We start from the raw sequence: 20,706 nt of genomic DNA on the forward strand, positions 1-20,706 counted from the left end.
GACTCCCTAGGTTGCCAACACTTCTGACATCGTGTCTGGTAGCTACCCTACACCCTTGGACTTCGAGAAATGTTACGGCGTGGGTACCACCTACCCCAACGAAATGTACCTAAATACCAATGGCTGCTACGACTCGTTCCAAGACTGGGTTAAGAGCCACGCACTGTACATTGGTGGTGTTGGTCTGGGATTGGCTTTCCTTGAGGTGAGTTCATAACCATTGAATATTTAGACGTGTTTCTGTGCGGCCGTAACTCATGCTGACGCTACGGCCATTCAAGGACACAACACAGAAAGAGAAACAACGACTTGAATTCAGGTCAAATTTAATTGTTGATCGGATATTGTGGGTGCGTTCGATTAGCTTCCCCGTGTCGACCCCGGTCAGCCCCAATTGCCCTGCTTGTTGAACGGGTCACTCGGGGCTGGGCCGAGGTGCATGACGTCACGAGAGGGCGAGTGATCGTTCGATTAGCTTTTGTCATCTCCCCCCGAATGAGCACCGCAGGGTCGATCCGGGAAGCTAATCGAACACACCCATAGCTAACGTATATATACTCCTTGCATAGGCAGATTTCGCTTAGATCAAACATGGAAACTTGCAAGATCAAACGCGCAAGCACCACATTCAGCCAGTGCTAGGTTTCCTTGAACATTAACAAGAGAGGGCGCTGTGTTAATTACTTGTTGGCGCGTCTTCATCATGCAGTTAATATTGACGTATTACAAATTAATTTAATAGAATGTGTTAAAACAATTGTGCCATTTATTGAATGTTAACCCAAATATTGCAGATAATGGGCCTGGTTCTCTCCATGTGTATGTACCACATACTAAAGAAACAGTAAAAACATTGGAGTAGGAAATGGTGAGGATTGTGGGAGAATCCACGTTCAGCCTGCAGGAGGAATGACTCGTTATTTGTTTGTTTGCATTGGTACTAACGTAAAAAAAAATGTACTTCGTGTATAAAAAACTAACACCACCAGTTATTACCAGTTGCCGTGCGTTTCGGCATGTGTCTGTAGCTGTGTTTATTTTCTACCTATTAGAGACTGAGGACAAGACGAAGAGGGGTATAAAAGGTCTCTATGGGCATTATAAAGATCTTTGTCCTAGATTATGATAAGAAATTGTGTTTATAAAGTCTGTTGCGAGATGCTCAGTGGGCCTACAGGGACAATAACACAAGAATGACAGAAGTGTCACAATCACAGGATGTGACTTTAGAAGTGGTGCCCGTATTAGGTACGATGTGCGTTTCGACTTGTGCATGGCGTCAAACTTGTTCTAATTATTTACGGATTCCCACTTCCGCAATAAAGTAATTTCCGTTTACCAAATCTGAATGACGAATACCATAACAATGTGTCCAAGCATGCAAACAGAAGTTAGTCATGTCGCCCCTAATTATGTCAACAGTTGGTTGCCTCGCAAGTTAAGAAAAAAAAAATTGAAAAGAGTTGTAATTTTTTCCCGCCATGAAATCAAAACAGGTCATGGGATTGATTTTCTCCATCTGCGAGTGTCAGGCTTTAGGATCACGGCGCCGTTGATTAGTTAATTAAATCTGACGGTGAGGGCAGCGTTTGGTTCATACATAATGGGGGATTTTTAAACGCTAGGTGGCAGCAGACTTACTGACTTATGACAAAGTGTGTCAGGTGCCACCTACCCAATTGAAGTCTCCCACCCCACTGCATGGTTTGAACGAAAGCATGAAAAGTATTCCTTTTTGCGACTTGGCTATAAATAGGGCATTATGTGTTGTTGAAACAATTGCTTGCACATTTCGTAAAACGAAAAGACATGTTTTCAAATCCTTATTAATAAAATACACAAGCAACAAAAAAAGTTGCTTATTTCTCTATGCTGCAAGCTTGCACGAAATTGAAGAAGAATGAAACATGGCTTATGGCGGAGTTAAGTCCACAGCACCAAAAAGGATTTTGACATTGTGGTTAGATATCAGTAATTTTTAAGCAAACAAAGTTCATCAACAAAAATTGCATGTTAGATCAATTTCATGTGGAGCATGAGAAATTCAGTCGAAATGAATTTGAAAACTCAAAGCGAGGAAAATACTGTGAAAACAAAATAATATGCACGACAAATAAATGCATGATTGAGTTGTTATTCGGTGCATGTTTTGTTGAAATTATAAAAAAAAGATGGGAACTGTTTTGAAAGTCACAGAATCGCAAAGTTCGGTCGAGGCTTCTTTAAAGACACCAGACACTGTTGGTCAAAGACCAGTCTTCACTGAAAGCACACGTATGACAAGGGTATTTTTTCTTTCATTTTTATCTCACAACTTCGACGACCAATTGAGCTCAAATTTTCACTGGTTTGTTGTTTTATGCATTATATCAAAAAGATTGTCAAAGACCCGTCTTCTCACTAAGTGTATCTCAAGTCAAAGACCCGTCTTCTCACTAAGTGTATCTCAACATACTTTTGAGATACACTTAGTGAGAAGACGGGTTTTTGACAATCTTTTGGATATAATGCATAAAACAACAAACCAGTGAAAATTTGAGCTCAATTGGTCGTCGAAGTTGTGAGATAAAAATGAAAGAAAACATACCCTTGTCACACGAAGTTGTGTGCTTTCAGTTTCGAGACCTCGAATCTAGTTCCGAGGTTTCGAAATCAAATTCATGGAAAATTACTTCTTTCTCGAAAACTACGTTAACTTAGAGGGAGCCGTTTCTCACAATAATTTATACTATCAACAGCTCTCCATTACTTGTTACCAAGTAAGTTGTTATGCTAATAACTATTTTGAGTAATTACCAATAGTGTCCACTGCCTTTAAACGACATAGATGTTTTGACACAAAGTGCAGGCCTGCATGCTTCGATTTTGAAAGGACAAGGGCACCAAGGCATTCTCTTCGTTAAAAGGGCACCCAATGAGGAAATTTTAAATTTCTAGTAGAACGTCAATGGCACCAAGGCAATGCCCGGGGGGGGGGGGCATCATGGGGGCAATCACCTTCGGTGCCTCCGTAATCAGGCCTGAAGTGTCGATCCGTTTCATCGAGAGTTAGAGCACTTCAGCGACTAGCCTTTTGTCAATGCCTTCGTGACGTAAACATTGGATCAACTGGAACGTGAGTTGAGTGGCCTAGACCTTTATCACGCTGTCACCATCTTGCTCATGTTCCCTGTTTCCAATAACAGTAATGAATGTTAACATTCTTCGCGCATGGCACCAGACTATTATTTCGTTCAACCTCAGTTTGGTAACAATGAGTTGGAATGGAGTAAAATCAAGATGTCTTTACCGTGATAAAGTTATGAAGGCTTCGCCAATCGCGTGCGTGGTCTCCCATTCCAGTCGCTGTTCATGGCGGTTCTACTCCAAGCCACGAATGCATTGACGAAATGCTGTTGAGGGACTTGTTATCAACTCCACTAATTGATAATTATATTTCCTGTTTTTTGTCGACAGATTTTCGCCATGGTATTTGCTATATGTGTCTGCAGAGGTATTGGTAAAGCTGAGGAATAAACACATTTTAGTCACGCAATACTATTTTGGAGATGTCGTCTTAATGAGACTATGGTGTTCATTTAAAGTTTATTTTACTGGATAGTGTAGTAATTATAGAACATTAAATGTTTGAATTGTGACAGTAATGGTGTCCATGAAACACAAATAAAGTATTATTTAATGGTTTCCATGGAAGTTCTGCTCACATGTTTTAATTTAATTTGAGAACGACACATAATTCGTAAATAAGCAAACATTTATACCCTGTAGGCCTACGGCCGCCAATCACTGTTAGTAATAAAACATCATATTTTGAGCTAGAACGATAACTGTTGGTTCATCTGCTAAGCAGAGCAGGTATGTATGTGCTTACCCGCTATTACAAACAACAATAATAATTTTCAAAGTTTGCAAGTCTGTCTTAGATTATTTTTGTATTGATGTAAAATATAACGGTTTAAATAAGCTAATAAGCATGGGGATATAGTGAGCTTTGTAAAATAGCATTTTTTTACGGCACCTCTTTAAAATCCATTCATTTCTGTATGATCGTCATACTTATAATAAGCCAGTATTGATGATTTTTGTACTCAATTTTTCAGTAAAATTATCCCTATAAATTACCCAGTAGTAATTCTGACGCGTTGTTTTCTTTTACAAATAATGTAAATTGTATGCCCCGCCCGTACGTCAACACGGGATAATTCGGGGGGAAATTCAAATCTACTTTGGTTTTTAGAATTCTTTTACTTGAATAAGGTTAAAATTGGGTATGCTGAAATAAAGCTTGTAGGCCTATAACTCAAAGATAAGTATTGCTTCACAATCAAGAAAGAATGAACATTCTATTGAAAACCTTGCAATTTGTACACCTACAGAATCAACTCAAACAGTAAGATGAAATAATACACTGTAATTATTATTATTAAAAGTTCGCTGTAACTTCAAACCTCATAAAACAAAATAAAACACATCGACAACAACGTGCATTCTTTGTACTTTATCTTTTAAAACGGAATTTATTTAGACCCAATAATATTGTTGTGTGCTATTATGCATGCGTGACATTATTATTATGTAATACACAACGTGACATAATTATAATGTAACATATAGGATTTGAGGCATTGCATGGTGAGGTATCAATGTATATTTGGTTTGCGGTAACACCATGTGTGTATCTACTTGCCAGGTAGAGTTTGTTCTTAGAGAACTGTCTTGCTTTATTCTACTGCCGTGGAGTAGATAATCGGAGGTTCGGGAGACTTCTCAAGTCTGAAAGAACTGTCCTGCTTATTAACTATTACCAGGGCGGATGGTATAGAAATTAGACTGGACTACTACTTTAGCTTAGGATCGTAATTAACTGTACTGCCTTTAACTATAGAATAAAGTAAGACAGTTCCCTAAGAACAACTCTACCTGGCAAGTAGATACACACATGGTGTTACCGCAAACCAAATAATATATAATGTAATACACGACGTAACAATGCGTTACATTTGAGTGTGTAAAGTCATGGGGCTGTGATAATAATAATTTCAAACCTTTTTGGTGATTTCTTATATCATAAAATGAACTTGAAAACAGTGATACATTGATTTGAACGAACCTTCGACGTTCTGCTGGGTGATGCTCAAACTGATGAAGAACTTCAATGAATGTTCATCTTTAATTGAGAATAATAATTATGCAGATTTATGCAGATTCATGCAGATTTCCAAGGGGTGATTTGAGGAGTGTCCTGTTTCCTAGTATTCCTTATAAAAATTAAACGTAAGAATTCGTTATACTCGAAATAAACCCGAAGTTATACAACAAAAAACAACGTTTCTAAAGTTAGTGTTTTATGAGGTACATGTACATTATTCCTTAATTCGCACAGCGCCCTCCTACAACAACAGCTTGAACAAACAGACCCGTCTTTAATCTTCAACGAGAGAGATTTAACCAAGCGCTTAGCAAGTCTGCTGCCACCTTTGGTCACACAAACCTAAAAATTAACCCCCTTTTCAATCGTCCACTATAACGCTGAAATAATAAAAGCAAGTTGAACAAAATAGTAAAATTTATGCCATTATTAGTTATAACAAAGTGACAAAGAGAGAAAATTGCTACAACAATGTTCAATTTTAGGTTTTGCAAACTCGTTACTTATTTTGCATGAAGATCAAGGTGACGTAATTATTATAGGCCGTTGTGACAGGAGATTCTGTGTCCCCCCCCCCCCCCACCACCGGAGATTCGGTGCCCCCCCCCCCCCATAGACCTTTTCGCAAATACCGGTGCGCGCGCGTAAAGCTTGGAATTAGGTGCATTGTGGTCTAGCTGGTTTCCAAACTTGATCAATATAAATCCCACAATGCACCTCATTCAACAGTCTGCGCTTGCGCATTGGTATTTGCGATAAGGTCTATGGCGATCTGTGTGCAAGCAACTTCTCTGAAAGCGCCCTCTTCTGACTCGTCTTCCACAGCCCACGTTAATTCCCTACTAGGGTACTGAATCTCCGACGGACAGAATTCACTGGGACCCGTATCTTCTCCCTTTGTGTAAATAATCGTTTAAATGCATGTTTATTATGAAGGACAAGTGGGTTTTCCCTTTCTTAAAAGTGTAATAACACAGTACATGTATTTTTTTAATGGACCATGAACAGAGCAATAAATATTAATCACAATGCAATCCCTTTTTCCTTTAGTGAATTAATAATATTGTTCTCTTCCTTTTGCTTTGGTCTGTTTATTATTGACTACCGTTGTTTTAAATTGATTAAAAAAAAGTTTTATTATTACTGTTTATTGAGGTGAGTCAACAAAAACTTTTTAGTACCTGATATAGTTGTTTTTGGCATAAACATCGCCCTCTTATTATAATATCGGCTGTTGTGCTTTGGTGTGCATGTAGACATAATAGTCTACTACCTACGGGGTGGGTCTGTGTGTGTGTGGGGGGGGGGGGGTTGGCTGGGATCCCGGTCTCAATACCAACTGAGGCAGTGGACACTATTGGTAATTGTCAAAGACTAGCCTTCACAGTTGGGGTATCTCAACGTACGCATAAAACAACAAACCTGTGAAAATTTGAGCTCAATCCGTCATCGAACTTGCGAGATAATAATGGAAGAAAAAACACCCTTGTCTCATGAAGTTGTGTGCGTTTAGATGGTTGATTTCGAGACCTCAAATTCTAAACTTGAGGTCTCGAAATCAAATTCGTGGAAAATTACTTCTTTCTAGAAAACTATGTCACTTCAGAGGGAGCCGCTTCTCACAATGTTTTATACCATCAGGCTCCCCCCATTACTTGTCACCAAGAAAGGTTGTATGCTAATAATTATTTTGAGTTACTACCAATAGTGTCCACTGCCTTTAACATCGGATAACTTTATTGATACTAGCGGGAAACCCGCGCTACGCGCGGGTCCCGCTAGATTTCCGCGCTTTTTTCAAACACTATTTTTGTCTGGACACTATTGGTAATCAAAGACCAGTCTTCCTTGGTGTATATCTCAACATTATGCGCAAAAAACGAACCTGTGAAAATTAATTTTGAGCTCAATTCTAGCCTTGCTCAAGGCCGTCGCATTATTCGCTCCGAAAAGACGTCGCTGTAAACCCACCCGTATACCCTGTGCGTGGTGCGTGCGGTATAAACACTGTCATATCGTACGACTACTGTGCACACAAGTCATCCGCACTCGTACCATAACCGCATGCGGAGGCCGTCATCGACCTGACGGCCTCCGCATGCGGATAGTGTACGGGGGCATCGTGTCGTGCGATGTTACGCACAATGAATATACGACGGGTGGGTTTTTATACAGCGGCGGTCTTCAATCAAGGCTAGCTCAATTCGGGTTGTCGAAGTTGCGAGATAATAATGAAAAAAACAAAACCCTTGTCACCACACGAAGTTGTGTGCTTTCAGATGCTTGATTTCGAGACCTCAAATTTTAAATCCGAGGTCTCGAAATCAAATTCGTGGAAAATTACTTCTTTGTCGAAATATTATACTTCAGAGAGAGCCGTTCAATGTTTGATACTATCTATCAATTCCTCTCCCCATACTCGTACCACGGACAGGTTTTATGCTAATATTTTTTTTAATTTCTAGTAATTACTGTGTCCACTGCCTTTAAATCAAGAACTACGTGTATTTAATCGAAGGTTGCGTTTTTACTTGAAATGTGCCGAAGTTTCCCTAGAAATAGAAGGCCGGATTTTTAGTTATTTATTGATATAGTTTTTTGTTTGTTTTTTTATTAATTAATATTTGTTGTGCGTTGTTATTATTGTTTGTTTGTTTGTTTGTTTGTTTGTTTGTTTTTGAGGTGTGGGTGTTTTTTTTAGGGGGGGGGGGTAAACTCGTGCTCACTTGCCGCCGTTTTTCTTCTCCACAAACAAAACAAAATTTCACTGGTAACCACCCGTAAAAATAGGTACTTGAAGTTTGGATGGAACAACAGCAGAGTACCAGTTAATAGCGTTCACTTAGCAAGTAAAAGATGGCGGACGCCGTGGACATTGATTTGTACGCCGATGATGTTGATCAAGAATTCAACCAGGTTTGTTACATTCTTTAAAATTTCATATAAAATTAGCTCCTTTTTGTCAGAGACAAATACACATAGCATGTTACTGAGTACATTTTAAGGCCATGTTTGGTTGCAATTGTGCAGAATTCGGGCAGGAAAACAGCAAGTTTTTTAATTTTTATAAACGTGCCTTCAAACACACACACAATAGGCTCCACATGCATTGTTTTGTTGCCCACTTTCCGGACAACTGGTGCAAAAAAGTTAATCTTTCCGTATGCTGCCATCAATTTTTCATTCATTTTTACTAAGAGGAGATTCTCGTTTTTTAGGGGGAGATAAGTCATTATTATATTAATTAGATTTTTTGGGCCTCTAGTGTAGTAGCGATACGCCGATAGTGCCGACAGCGTAGCAGGAGGGTTCCGAAGCTTTCGCAATGTGTACAGGGCGAAATGGTTAAAAATGTAGAATTTCGACAGCTAGTCAGCAGATTTGCTCCATTTTTACCACTTTTGAAAATCATGACACAAATTCGAGGAACCTGAATTTGATCCTCAATGTCTAATGAATCCTATGTCACTCGAAACACCATTGAGGAAATAATTTGAAGAAAAAGGACAAAAACTTACCAGATCCCCGAGCAAAAGAGTAAAAAAAATCCCAGGTTGAAAATTTGAATCTGAGGGGGGCGGAGCTTCAGCTGTTTGTGCAAAGTTTGGAAAATCCCCGCCGTATCACTGTCTTGAAGAGGCGATCGCGTCAAACCGCGATGACCGATCAATTTGAAAAAAAAAAATCATTTGATAGCTTAAATTCCACTATTTTGAGTTTTCATTCAGGAAATTTAATGATAGTGCAGAATGGTTTGCCCAATTGATGATCGTCGCAAGATTAAAATATTCTTTGGCCTCAGTGCCCTTGAAAATTTGCACCCATCGAAGGCCAAAGCGCCCTTGCCCCCAAAATGACAAAATTCCAGACCTGAAGAAATAATTGATCTCTTCTGTTTTATGGGCAATACTCAGCCGGATTGAAAGATATTAGACTAAAACTCAATACTTGAACATGACTGTTTGTGACAAAAAAAACGTTTTAAAAGATATTGAATTAAAAGAACAAACAAGAGTCTTGTTACAAGACCATTGGTTGGACTTGTCCGATCTGGTGCTTACTGGCACGACACTCAGATCACTGGCCCAGCACCATGGTCCAGGGTAAAATTTGAGCCTTGGCAGAGTGCATAATGATGCTTAGAAAGAAGCTGAATTTATATTGGCTTTTGCAAGTACTTGCGGAGAGGAGAACTGGACAATAAACATTTATTTTCCAAAATGTTTTTCACTTTAGGAAGCTGAACAGTACAACAGCAATTCAGGACAAGTTGATCTCTATGATGATGTGATTACAGCACCAGCGGATGAAAGCATAACAGAGAGGGTAATTGTTTATTATTCCAGAAACCAATTCTAGAAATAGTTCCCGATTAAAGGCACCGCAATGGTGTCCTGTGATTTTCAATAGACGATGTGACCTGTGACATCACATGTTTACAAAAGAGACACAGAGCCTGCAGAGCAGGCATGCGGTGTATACAGCTCAATGAAAGAAAACATAAAATCTTACATTTTATGGAGATTGCACTGTCTAATTCTTATCAACTTTTGATATGATGAAAAGGGGAACATCTCAAAACTTGACCAGCTTTTACTTCACAACTCTTGGTTTTATGTGGAAATTATGACACAAAATGTCAACTTTCCCATAGGACCAGTGTAGTATCGTGACTGCCAGAATACTCAAAGAATGTACAAGGTCACACTTATTGTAAACAAGGTTCACATGGTCTATACAAAGTCCCAATACAAGTTTGTGGTCTCAGGGTTTGTTGAATTTCGGACATGTGGGACCTTACGGACGAAAGTCACAAGACAATAGGGTGTGTTGTTCAAAGTGTTTTATTAAGATTCCTGACAAAGTTTGACTTGTATTTAACTTGTTTTATTGGAACAATCACTCGGGGTGTAACAGAAGAACTGCCTACATTTCTTAATAGATTTGAAAAGTATTTTGTCAGACATTAACTCATCATTTGACAAAGAGACTTCAGGGAATTTTTTAGTTACATTACCTTTTATCTTTCAGTCCAATCAGTGTAAAATCCAAGACCCAATACTTCAGGTTTTGCAGAGTGTGCTCAGATTTAATGTCTTGAACTCAAACAAGTTCCAACAGTTTATAAATTGTGTGCTTGGATTTAATTAATGTCTTGAACTCAAACAAGTTCCAACAATTTATAAATTGTGTGCTCGGATTTAATGTCTTGAACTCAAACAAGTTCCAACAGTTCATAAATTGTGTGCTCGGATTTAGTGTCTTGAACTCAAGCAAGTTCCAACAGTTCATAAATTGTGTGCTCGGATTTAGTGTCTTGAACTCAAACAAGTTCCAACAATTCATAAATTGTGTGCTCGGATTTAATGTCTTGAACTCAAACAAGTTCCAACAATTCATAAATTGTGTGCTCGGATTTAGTGTCTTGAACTCAAACAAGTTCCAACAATTTATAAATTGTGTGCTCGGATTTAATGTCTTGAACTCAAACAAGCTCCAACAATTCATAAATTGTGTGCTCGGATTTAGTGTCTTGAACTCAAACAAGTTCCAACAATTTATAAATTGTGTGCTCGGATTTAATGTCTTGAACTCAAACAAGTTCCAACAATTTAGAAATTGTGTTCTTGGATTTAATGTCTTGAAATCAAACAAGTTTCGACAATTTATAAATTGTGTTTTTTTTCCTCAGAGATTTTCCTCTGGTGATGCTCACCCAAAGTCATCAGCTCCAGCAGTTCAAAGGTCACCGTCGTTGACAACGTCTTCTTACACCGGCAAGAGGGTTTCCATGTATGTTGGAAACCTGACTTGGGTGAGTTACTTATCTCTGAATAAGGGAATAAAAGAGTAGGGATTAGTTGTTTCACGGCCGTTTAAAAACCGGCAGGGTTGAATTGTTGTGTTGATAAAGGCCCGAGCCGAAGGATTCATGGACTTGTGGATAACCAGGGCAGTGAAATTGAAATGGTTGTAATTGATTTTTTGTTCATGTGCAGTGGACGACTGACCAAGACCTCTCGGATGCCATTCAAGATCTTTCCGTATTGGACCTCCTTGAGATTAAGTTCTACGAGAATCGAGCAAACGGGCAATCCAAGGGTTACTCCGTAGTGCATGTTGGATCTGACGCTTCGTATAGGATCATCATGAATGGACTACCAAAGAAGTAAGTTCAGGAGGTTTCAGGATTGTTAAAAATTTCTTAAAAAAAGAGAAATAAAAAGTCCAGTTTGTTATCAAACTTGTAGTTTTGTAGTCTAAGAAGTAAGTTCAGGCATCAAAGTTTCTGGAAAGAGTTTAAGCCCGGTCCCACTGAAGCGATAATGAGAACGATAACGATAACCCAAAGAGAAGGCATTGTATTGGTGGAATTGCTCCGCACATATTACGCCCATGCTTATTAAACCAATTGAGGGCGTGTATTGATAACGATTTCATTCTCGTTCTTGTTATCGAGGCCTGTGTGACCGGGCCTTTAAAGCAGTCAATACCTGTAGTTTTGTAGTCTTTGGACTGCCTGAGAAGTAAGCGTGTGATTTCTCGGGATGTCACAAGATTTTCTCAAAATCTCTTAAAGACGCTTCCAATTTTCTTGAAAGAGGGAAAGCAGTCACCAAGAAAGAAAGAGACGATCAACTCGTGTCAAAACTGCAGTTTTGAAGAAGCACTGAATAAAACCCCCCTTACTCGTTACCAAGTGAGGTTTTACGCTGATAATTATTTTGAGTAATTACCAATAGTGTCCACAGGGCTGTGAAATCTCCGCTTTAAAGCGATTTCCGCTCTTTTTAATTTTCCCAGTCCGCATTTTTTCTGGGTTCCGCTTTTTTCCCGTTCCGTTTTTATCTTCTTCTTTTTTACATCCGAAATCGTCCAGCAGCACGTACCTGGAATCGGGAAGCACTTTATTTGCCATTTGATTTTGACTTGTGTGTCGGGGGCTAGACCCAGTAAAATGCTCCGTGTTGGTCTTTCGTTGGAGCCGTTGTTAATTTTTCGTTTAGCGCGATGTCTATTTTACATGTACTTCAATGCAGTGTTTCATTGCACCAATAGAGGGCGCTTAACTAAAAAGCCAACACCTTGATACGAGATTAGGCACACGTGGTTTTCCCCCACACGACGTACGTTGTGTGTGTACGGTGTGTATTATTTTGCGTGCGACAAGTAAAATAATGGCAGTCGACGACGAGGACTCATCGCGCTTGTGGATTTATTCCTAAAGGAATGCTACAAAAATATATTGAAAATGAGGATGCACAACACATTGTTACATGTAAGAATTGTGGCCTATGTTTCTGTGAACGTGTTGTCTAATGTCTACGCTTCAGTTTTATTAAAGCCTTTATTACGTTCGTAGTGCTGGCCCAAAACCCGGACAACAATTTTCCGGTTTTTTTTCATGACCCGCTCACAGGCCTGTGTCCACTGCCTTTAAGAATGTACTACACATTTCTCGAGCTCTGAAACCAATTGAAACATTTGCTTCTTTTGTTTATTACAGAGAGCTACATGGCCAGAATCCTGTTGTTACCCCTTGCAACAGACAGAACCTGTCCCAGTTTGAGAATGCCTCTAGAAAAGGTAAGGAAGATACATTTAAAGCAATCGCACACCATCGGTGAACAGTATTGTCCAAAGGCCCACACTTCGTGTATCACAACTAATATATAAAATAACAAACCTGTGAAAATTTAGGCTCAATTGGTCATCGCAGTGGGGAGAAAATAACGGGAAACCAACCCTCGTTTCCGCATGTTTCGCCGTGTCATGACATGTGTTTAAAATAAATCTGTTATTCTCTATATATCGAGAATTGATAATTGTTTTAATGTTTTCTCAAAAAGTAAAGCATTTCATGGAATAATATTTAAAGGGAAGTCTTTCACCATTACCTTCTGTAAACACTGCAAGTTATTTGTAAATCTGTGAACTTTAAATTTTTGTTCTGTTCAGAAAGTGTCCAATGGCTTTAAAGGGTTTTGATACCTTTTGTAGATCAAGTTCTTTGTCCATGACTAGAATTCCTACTCACTGTGAATGAAGATGTATGAAAATATACGTGACCCGTAGAAGTTTCGCTTCATTAGTTGTCAAAGAGTAAAAAAAGGAAAATCACATAGCAATGTTTTCTTGCAACCTTGATGACCAATTGAGCCCAAATTTTCATGCGTTTGTTATTTTAAGTATATTGTGGGATACACCAAGTGAAAATACTAGTCTTTGACAATAACCAAGCGTATCCAGTGCCTTTTAAGATGAATGAATTGTGCTTCGTGAAATCCAGCCCTGATATGGGGCCACAGAGCCAAGCAGTCCGAAAAGAGTTTTCTTATCCTTAACAAAATTGATTCCCCATTTTTGATTTGTAAAATTTATGTTTTGTTTTCTGTTTCAAGTGTTTTAAAGAGAGTGTTCTAATCGATTAGAAAAAACTTAATTCCCTCAAAAGTAAATTCCCTCTATTTTTAATTTGTATTTGTTTATTTTGTTTTTGTCTGTTTCAAAGGATTAACCCAAAGTGTTCTAATCCTTTACAGCAAAAAAATCAATTCCCAATTTGTAATTTTTTATTTGTATGTTTTTGTTTGTTTTTTGTTTCAAGTGATTAACCCCGAGTTACCTAACCCAACTTTCTCTCCAGCCCAAGGGGGACAGATGGCCGGGGACGGAAGAGCAGGGCCCCCGGGAGACCGTCGAGGGCCGTTTAACAACCGGGACGCCCCCCAGGGACCCAACCACCAAGGACCCCCACCTCAGGGACCCCAGGGACCACCACCCTTCCACCACGGGCCGAACGGACCTGGTCAGGGTCCGCCTCCACCCTATGGCCCGGGCGGGGATAGGTTCCCAGGACCGGGTGGACCCCCTCCCGGTCAGCAGTTTCCTCCCCAGGGTGAGTTATTTAAGTTCACAACATCATCCAAAATAAAACGCTCTACCTACTTTAGTCCGACATCCGATTTCTTTGCCCATGGCGAAAAACAGAAAAACTGTGAAAAAAATAGCCTGAACTGTCCATTAAAGGTAGTCAGTGGACACTATTGGAAATTGCTCAAAATAATTATTAGCATAAAACCTTACTTGGTAACGAGTAGGGGACAGTTTAATAGTATAAAACAGTATGAGAAATGGCTCCCTCTGAAGTGACATAGTGTTGGAGAAAGAAGTAATTTTCTACAAATTTGATTTTGAGACCAACTAGATTTTGAGGTCTCAAAGTCAAGCATCTGAAAGCACACACTTTAATGTGACAAAGGTTTTTTTCTTCTTTCATAGTTATCTCGCAACTTTGATGACCAATTGAGTCAAAATTTTCACAGGTTTGTTATTTTATGCAAATGTTGAGATACACCAACCAGTACTCCATAAAATACATGTATTCCTACTTTTTTCATAGGGATCAAGAAATAATTCCACTTAGTTCAGTTCATCATGATAACACCAGAGCCCAATTTCATAGCTCTGCTTCCTGTTGCATTATGTGCTTATGATCACCATTCTCCATTTACTGTGCAAGCATCTATGTATTAAACATGTTAAAGGAACACGTTGCCTTGGATCAATCGAGTTGGTCTTAGAAAAGCATTTGTAGCCGTCTGTTATAAAATGCACGGGTAGAAAGATGTTGTAAAAGTAGAATACAATGATCCACTCAAACATGCCTTGAAATTGCACGGTTTTTCTTTTACCTCGGCAACTTAAATGGTCAGCCATCTATGGGAGTTAAATTTTGACTCCCATAAATGGGAGTTTGCACAGTAAAAGGAAAACCATGCAATTTCGAGGCAAATTTGTGTGGATCATTGTATTACACTTTTAAAACATCTTCCCAACCATACGCATTTTAAAACAAACGGCTACAAACCAGACCTTCGTTTTTGAGGAGCGCGATCGCGCTCGTGCTCCTACCGCGCTCCTGGGGCTGTCTTCAGGTGCGCGATCGACAGCGCTCCTCCTCGATCATTGCGGTGTATTTTATTTATAACACAAAAGCAGATTTCACGTCAGTCGTTGTTACTTTGCGTGCGACAATAAATAAAAGAAACATTGAACGCTAGAGGTCGCTTTGGAACGATGCACTAGCGTGATATTAAACGTCCTCTATTGGTAAAATCTACGCAAACCAGCAATAAACGCATTGAGACAAGACTCGACGTGTCACGTGCGAGTTTTCGCGCATTTCCAGGTGGCGCAAATGCGTGGGCGAAGCGCATACCGTCGGCGTACGTAGCTCAATAAAACATCTGTTGTGCAATCTCGAGATTGAGCAGCGCAATTAATAGATTGCTAATATGAACTCGCAGCTGGGTACATTACTACACGTACGTACACACACACGCTACTGTATACGTCGTCCGTGCAATACTAGAATTACTACTGTACTAGATCAACCATGGATCAACGACGTATTTTCTCGTAAGAAAATGTGTATTTTCTAATGCTTTATATCAAATGTGAAAACATTTTAGAATAAAAGGGAACATTAAACACAAAACCTTAAAATCGTGCGGTATGTTACAAGGGAGTGGGATCGGGGTTGTTTCATTTTATTTTGTCTGTAAATTTTATTTGTGTACGTCCGAGTCCGATCCGATCCGACCTGACCATTTTAGTAATCATAAACTGAGTATGCTATCAAACAAATTGAGCTCCTGGACAATCTAAGAAGAGTGATTTTTTAGGAGCTCAAATTGAGCTCCTGAGTATTTTCAGGAGAGCGATTAAAAGAGCTCCCTCTATTTCTATAAACAAAGGTCTGTACAAACACTTTTTTTAATGATCAACTCGTCAAATCCAAGGCACCTATTCCTTTAAGCAAAGAATGCCTAGTAACGCAGACTATGCAGTTTTGTATTCCAGAATTGTGACATCTGGGAGGATGCAGGTCTGGAACAGGGGAAATCCCATAGACCAATCCGATGCGCACCGGGCGTGCAAGTGTTGAGCACCGTGCGCCATCTGCTGCGCTGTCCTCTATGCCTAGATTGTGCACAAAAAGACAATTGGTAATTTTCAATAAAGGGTACTACCAATTTTGTTTCGTCGGATTGGTCTATAGCCACTAGCCTCTTTCAGGAATGTTCACAACCCTCCAATCTCACCCTTGCAGTAGAGGGGTTTATGTTAAATATTACCCTCCTGCTATTGCTTTTAAGAATATATACTGTAATTTGTTTGGCAGGTCGTGGTGGACCACCACCGAGAGGCCCCCCTCACCAGGGACCCCCCGGACCTGGTTTTCAGGGACCGCCTCCAAGAGGTCCCCCTGGACCCCCTGGGCCAGGCATGCAGCGCCCCCCTATGGGTGAAAGGGGACCCCCGCCACCCCAAGGGGTAAGTCTGAAGTTTTTTACTACATACTCTAAATTAAGTTAACCTGGTTGAAGAAGCGTTTGGATCTACACTACAACCCCTTTCTCACCCCTGTCAGGTAATATTTCCATGGTAAATTTCCATGGTAAATGTTCCACCAGTCTATCCAACCTTGTTCCTCCTGTCAGGGTGTTTGAGCGTGAGACCAGGCTTTCTGTTTGTTCTCATCCTTATATCAGGCTGTGCCGAGATGTAGAATAAAAAGAGCTACTCCAGTAGCTTTTTCCCTCGTACTGCATCTCTTTGGAACTCCTTGCGTGGTGCATGTTTCCCTTCATCCTATGATCTGCCATCTTTTAAGAGGAATATCAATTCCTACCTTCAGCTCCCCTGAGTTACTACATTTCTATGTTTTCTTCCTTGTACATGTTGTAGCCCTCTATCTAGAGTGGCTTTTTAGCCTTGTTTTGGGCGAACTTGCATAAAAAAAAATTTAAAAAGTTGAAAGATCACTGTTTTTTAACACATTGTGTTATAATGACTAAGTGCTAAACCACTTATTTTGTTACAGGGACCAGGTATGTTCAGAGGCCCTCCTCCGCCAGGGCCAAACATGCAGGGTCCACCCCCAATGGGTCCCCCAGGGCCACCTGGGCCAAGAGGTCCCCCCATGCAGGATCAGAGGGGTCCTCCTCCCCCCAACCAAGGATGGGACCGCCCACCGCGTAAGTAATCCTCATTTGTCATATTCATTTTTTTTTTTTTAGCTTTAAAGGTAGTGGACACTATTGGTAATTACTCAAATTAACAGGCATGCAACTCTTCCGCGTTTCCGCGGAATTCCGCGTTTTTAAAAAACTGATTAGCGCTAAGAAAAACATTCCGCGGTTAGCGCGATCTTAAGACAATTTACAACAATGCATCGTAACGCATGGTCTGGCCTCTGCCGCGGCACGCAATCCATTCTACTGCATGGTCAATCTAAAGCCCACAGCAAGCAATGCATACGTTTACACACTGCGTGCGGTCATTAATAGCCGTGTGTACGGTCGAAAAATCTGGAACAGTGGAACGCACCCCGTGGCGCAGGTGAGTTGTGTGCTAAACCAAGTTATTATACAGCCTTGAAATGAGTCTAAGGTCATGTCTTCGTCTGGTCCCGTTATTTTGCAATAGTATACACGTATTGTACATGTATGTATGTGTGTGTGAGTTAGTTACCAAACGTACATGTATCTGCTGTGCTGTGTGCGAGTCTCACATTGCATTGCGCCACGAAACAGTCGCATCTTCAAACGTCCGTCAAAATGACATCCAAAAGAAAAGATATTTTAGAGCGGGACCGAGTGGTACCTGGCCAAATTAAAGCCATAGATAAAGGAGTAAAAAATACCTGGAAGTGGTTCTGGTTGGAAAAATAAGACGTAGACGGTAAACTGCTCTCCGAAACCGTCCGGAAAGTGGACAAGCCAGGAATGGCATATTGTGTGATGTGCAAGACGGCAAGCAGGAACAAGTGGCTCTCACCGAACATTGTAAGGCGGCAAAGCATCGGGAGTTGATTAAGTTGAGGAAAACTAACTATTGTTTCCCAGGTAGTTATGAAATTTGCATAAAATTATTATTCCCCCCCCCCCACAAAAAAAAATAAAAAAAATCTGATTTTTTTTTTGGGGGGGGGGGAATAATAATTTTCTGCAAATTTCATAATTACCTGGGAAACAATAGTTAGTTTTCCTCAACTTAATCAACTCCCGATGCTTTGCCACCTTATAATTACGGTGCATACATAGGCAAGGTGTTTTTCCATGTTGTTTTAGTTGTATAAAACACTTCACTTTGTCTTTGTCATACATGCTAAGATTGATCCTAAGAGCATAAAAAACCTCAACACTTTTTAGGGTACCATTGTGGGTCTCGAAAAGTTTCCTCTTTTTTTTTCATCGGGCAGTTGCATGCCTGAATTAATTGTCAGCATAAAACCTCACTTGGTAACGAGTAATGGGGAGAGGTTGATATTATAAAACATTGCTCCCTCTGAAGTGACGCAGTTTTCGAGAAAGAAGTAATTTTCCAGGCTTTTGATTTCGAGCCCTCAAGCATGTCAAGTTAAGAATTTGAGGTCTCGAAATCAAGCATCTGAAAGCACACAACTTTGTGTGACAAGGGTGTTTTTTTTCTTCTTGCATATTTATCACGCAACTCCGACGACCAATATTGCGCTCAAATTTTCACAGGTTTGTTATTTTATGCATAAATGTTGAGATACACCAAGTGAGAAGACTGGTCTTTGACAATTACCAATAGTGTGCAGTGTCTTTACACTAAATTTAACAATTTTATTTTTTACACGAGCCATTGTCGAACTGTCAAATATCCGTATTTCTTTCCATTGGACTGTTTTCTGTTACATCAGTATGTTTTGTGTGTGTTTTATTGTCATTTAGCCTTCGAGAAAGATCTTGCTTGGGTTGAACGTCGGGTCATTGTTTTAACTGACACTAATTCAGCTCTAGTTAAAACCTTGTTTACCTAGTGGTTTATGAGTTGACCTTGAAATGTATCATAACATTCATTTTTATTGATTACATTGATAGGGATACTGACAAAATAGGACTAGATAGCTCAGTTGATAGAGTGTCAGCAGGTTAAATTGGAGGTACCTGGTTCAAATCCCGCACTCATAAATTTTTCTATTTTTAACAGGGATGAGATTTGTCAGCCTTTAGCTGAATTCTGATTTTTTTAAGTCAGCCTGTTGAAGAAAATCAGCCGTTACTTTTTCCCTAATATAACAAAATCCTGCTCTTTGATCTACTTCTCTAGTGCTGAGAACACTGTTCCTAAAAGCTCAGTGTCGTGGCCGAGCGGTTAAGAGCACCGAATTCAAACTCTGGTGTTTCTGATCAGCAGAGTGTGGGTTCGAATCCCCAGCCGTGACACTTGTGTCCTTAAGCAAGACACATAACCATTGCTTCGTCCTTCGGATGGGACGTAAAGCCGTTGGTCCAATGTGTTGTGTAAACGCATGTAAAAGAACCCAGTGCACTTATCGAAAAGAGAAGGGGTTCGCCCCGGTGTTCCTGGCTGGATTGGCAGCATATTGCGCCACAGCACCTTGTAAACCATTACATGGTGCTTAATGATTAGGTCTTATATCTCAAAATTCGCCCCACTCCTTGCAGTAATAATACCTGGCGCTTTGTATCCTTTGGCAAAAGGCGCGTTATTATTATTATTATTATTATCTATACTTCCAGAGGTTACCATTCAAGTGGAATAGCATACATCAGCAGAATTTGGATCCTACATGTGTGTAGTTTTAGACCTTTTTGTGAGCAATTGACTCTCATCCCTGTTTAACCCCAATAAATTATTTTCCATCAGATCAAGGCGGCCCGATGGGACCTCCCCCAAACCAGGGCCCACCTCAGGGTCCTCCTCCACACATGGGCGGACCAAGACCTCCCCACGGTGGTCCACCTGGACCCCCTGGGCCACCACAACAAGGACCTCCTCATTTCAGCGGGCCTCCTAACCAGGGACCCCCTCATCAAGGGCCACCACAAGGGCCCCACCCACCCCAGGGACCTCCAAACCAGGTATGTACAGGGTTGTAGCCACGGTGGGCGGTGCCAGGCAAATCTGCCAAGAACTAACAAATGTCGCCCAGTACTCTGAGCAAAACACAGATTGCACTTCAGCAATTATGGCCCTATATTAATTGATTTATTATAAACTTATACCGCGCTCATAGCTGTCTGAATAAAGACACCAAAGGCGCGCACTAAACATAAATCATTTTGGGTAAAACAACCAAACTAATATTCTTTATCCCCGATGCAAATCTCTTATATCGTTGCGGTACCCGCTGCCAAAACATAGGATTCAAACTGCCTCTAGCTACCTGGCAACCTCGGTAGTCTAGTTGTTAAGACACATGTAACGTCCGTCGATGTCGGTTTTTTCCCATAACCGATATATCGAAAATTTAATATCGAGTATACTCGATATATCGAGTATTTCCCGCGCGCAAGATGAAGCCTAAAAACAGCACTTGGTATACTCATGGAGGTAGAAATGTATATACCATAGACCGACAGTTTAATAGGGTTACATTTAAACCTGTTTTTGTCTGATCCCTCGAACTTGTTTGTAGTTCAAACAATATCAAATTGAGTAGTCCCGCCCCAATTATTTCTGGTTTTACAACAAAGTAGGATCGCCGCTACCGCTGG

At 40.2% G+C, this 20,706-nt stretch overlaps 2 protein-coding genes across 4 annotated transcripts in view; both read left to right on the plus strand.

Moving 5' to 3' along the window:
* Positions 1 to 3,801, plus strand: part of LOC117305286 (tetraspanin-1-like) — a 21,781-nt gene extending 17,980 nt beyond the window's left edge. The window contains exons 7-9 of one of the 2 annotated variants that reach the window (XM_033790133.1): positions 11 to 205; positions 795 to 868; positions 3,457 to 3,801. In XM_033790133.1, the coding sequence (XP_033646024.1) occupies positions 11 to 205; positions 795 to 848 (249 nt within the window). In that variant the 3' untranslated portion in view covers positions 849 to 868; positions 3,457 to 3,801. The remainder of the gene's footprint in view (positions 1 to 10; positions 206 to 794; positions 869 to 3,456) is intronic. The other variant, XM_033790132.1, reaches the window with a different exon arrangement.
* A 4,184-nt stretch (positions 3,802 to 7,985) lies between these two features.
* LOC117305012 (cleavage and polyadenylation specificity factor subunit 6-like) overlaps positions 7,986 to 20,706 on the plus strand; it is a 35,293-nt gene continuing 22,572 nt past the window's right edge. Inside the window, exons 1-9 of one of the 2 annotated variants that reach the window (XM_033789693.1) lie at positions 7,986 to 8,065; positions 9,386 to 9,475; positions 10,842 to 10,964; positions 11,149 to 11,318; positions 12,657 to 12,736; positions 13,758 to 14,048; positions 16,338 to 16,489; positions 17,040 to 17,193; positions 19,856 to 20,070. In XM_033789693.1, coding sequence (XP_033645584.1) covers positions 8,006 to 8,065; positions 9,386 to 9,475; positions 10,842 to 10,964; positions 11,149 to 11,318; positions 12,657 to 12,736; positions 13,758 to 14,048; positions 16,338 to 16,489; positions 17,040 to 17,193; positions 19,856 to 20,070 — 1,335 coding nt within the window. In that variant the 5' untranslated portion in view covers positions 7,986 to 8,005. The remainder of the gene's footprint in view (positions 8,066 to 9,385; positions 9,476 to 10,841; positions 10,965 to 11,148; positions 11,319 to 12,656; positions 12,737 to 13,757; positions 14,049 to 16,337; positions 16,490 to 17,039; positions 17,194 to 19,855; positions 20,071 to 20,706) is intronic. The other variant, XM_033789694.1, reaches the window with a different exon arrangement.

The sequence above is a fragment of the Asterias rubens genome, chromosome 22 (genome assembly GCF_902459465.1).
Source record: "Asterias rubens chromosome 22, eAstRub1.3, whole genome shotgun sequence".
NCBI lineage: Eukaryota > Metazoa > Echinodermata > Asteroidea > Forcipulatida > Asteriidae > Asterias > Asterias rubens.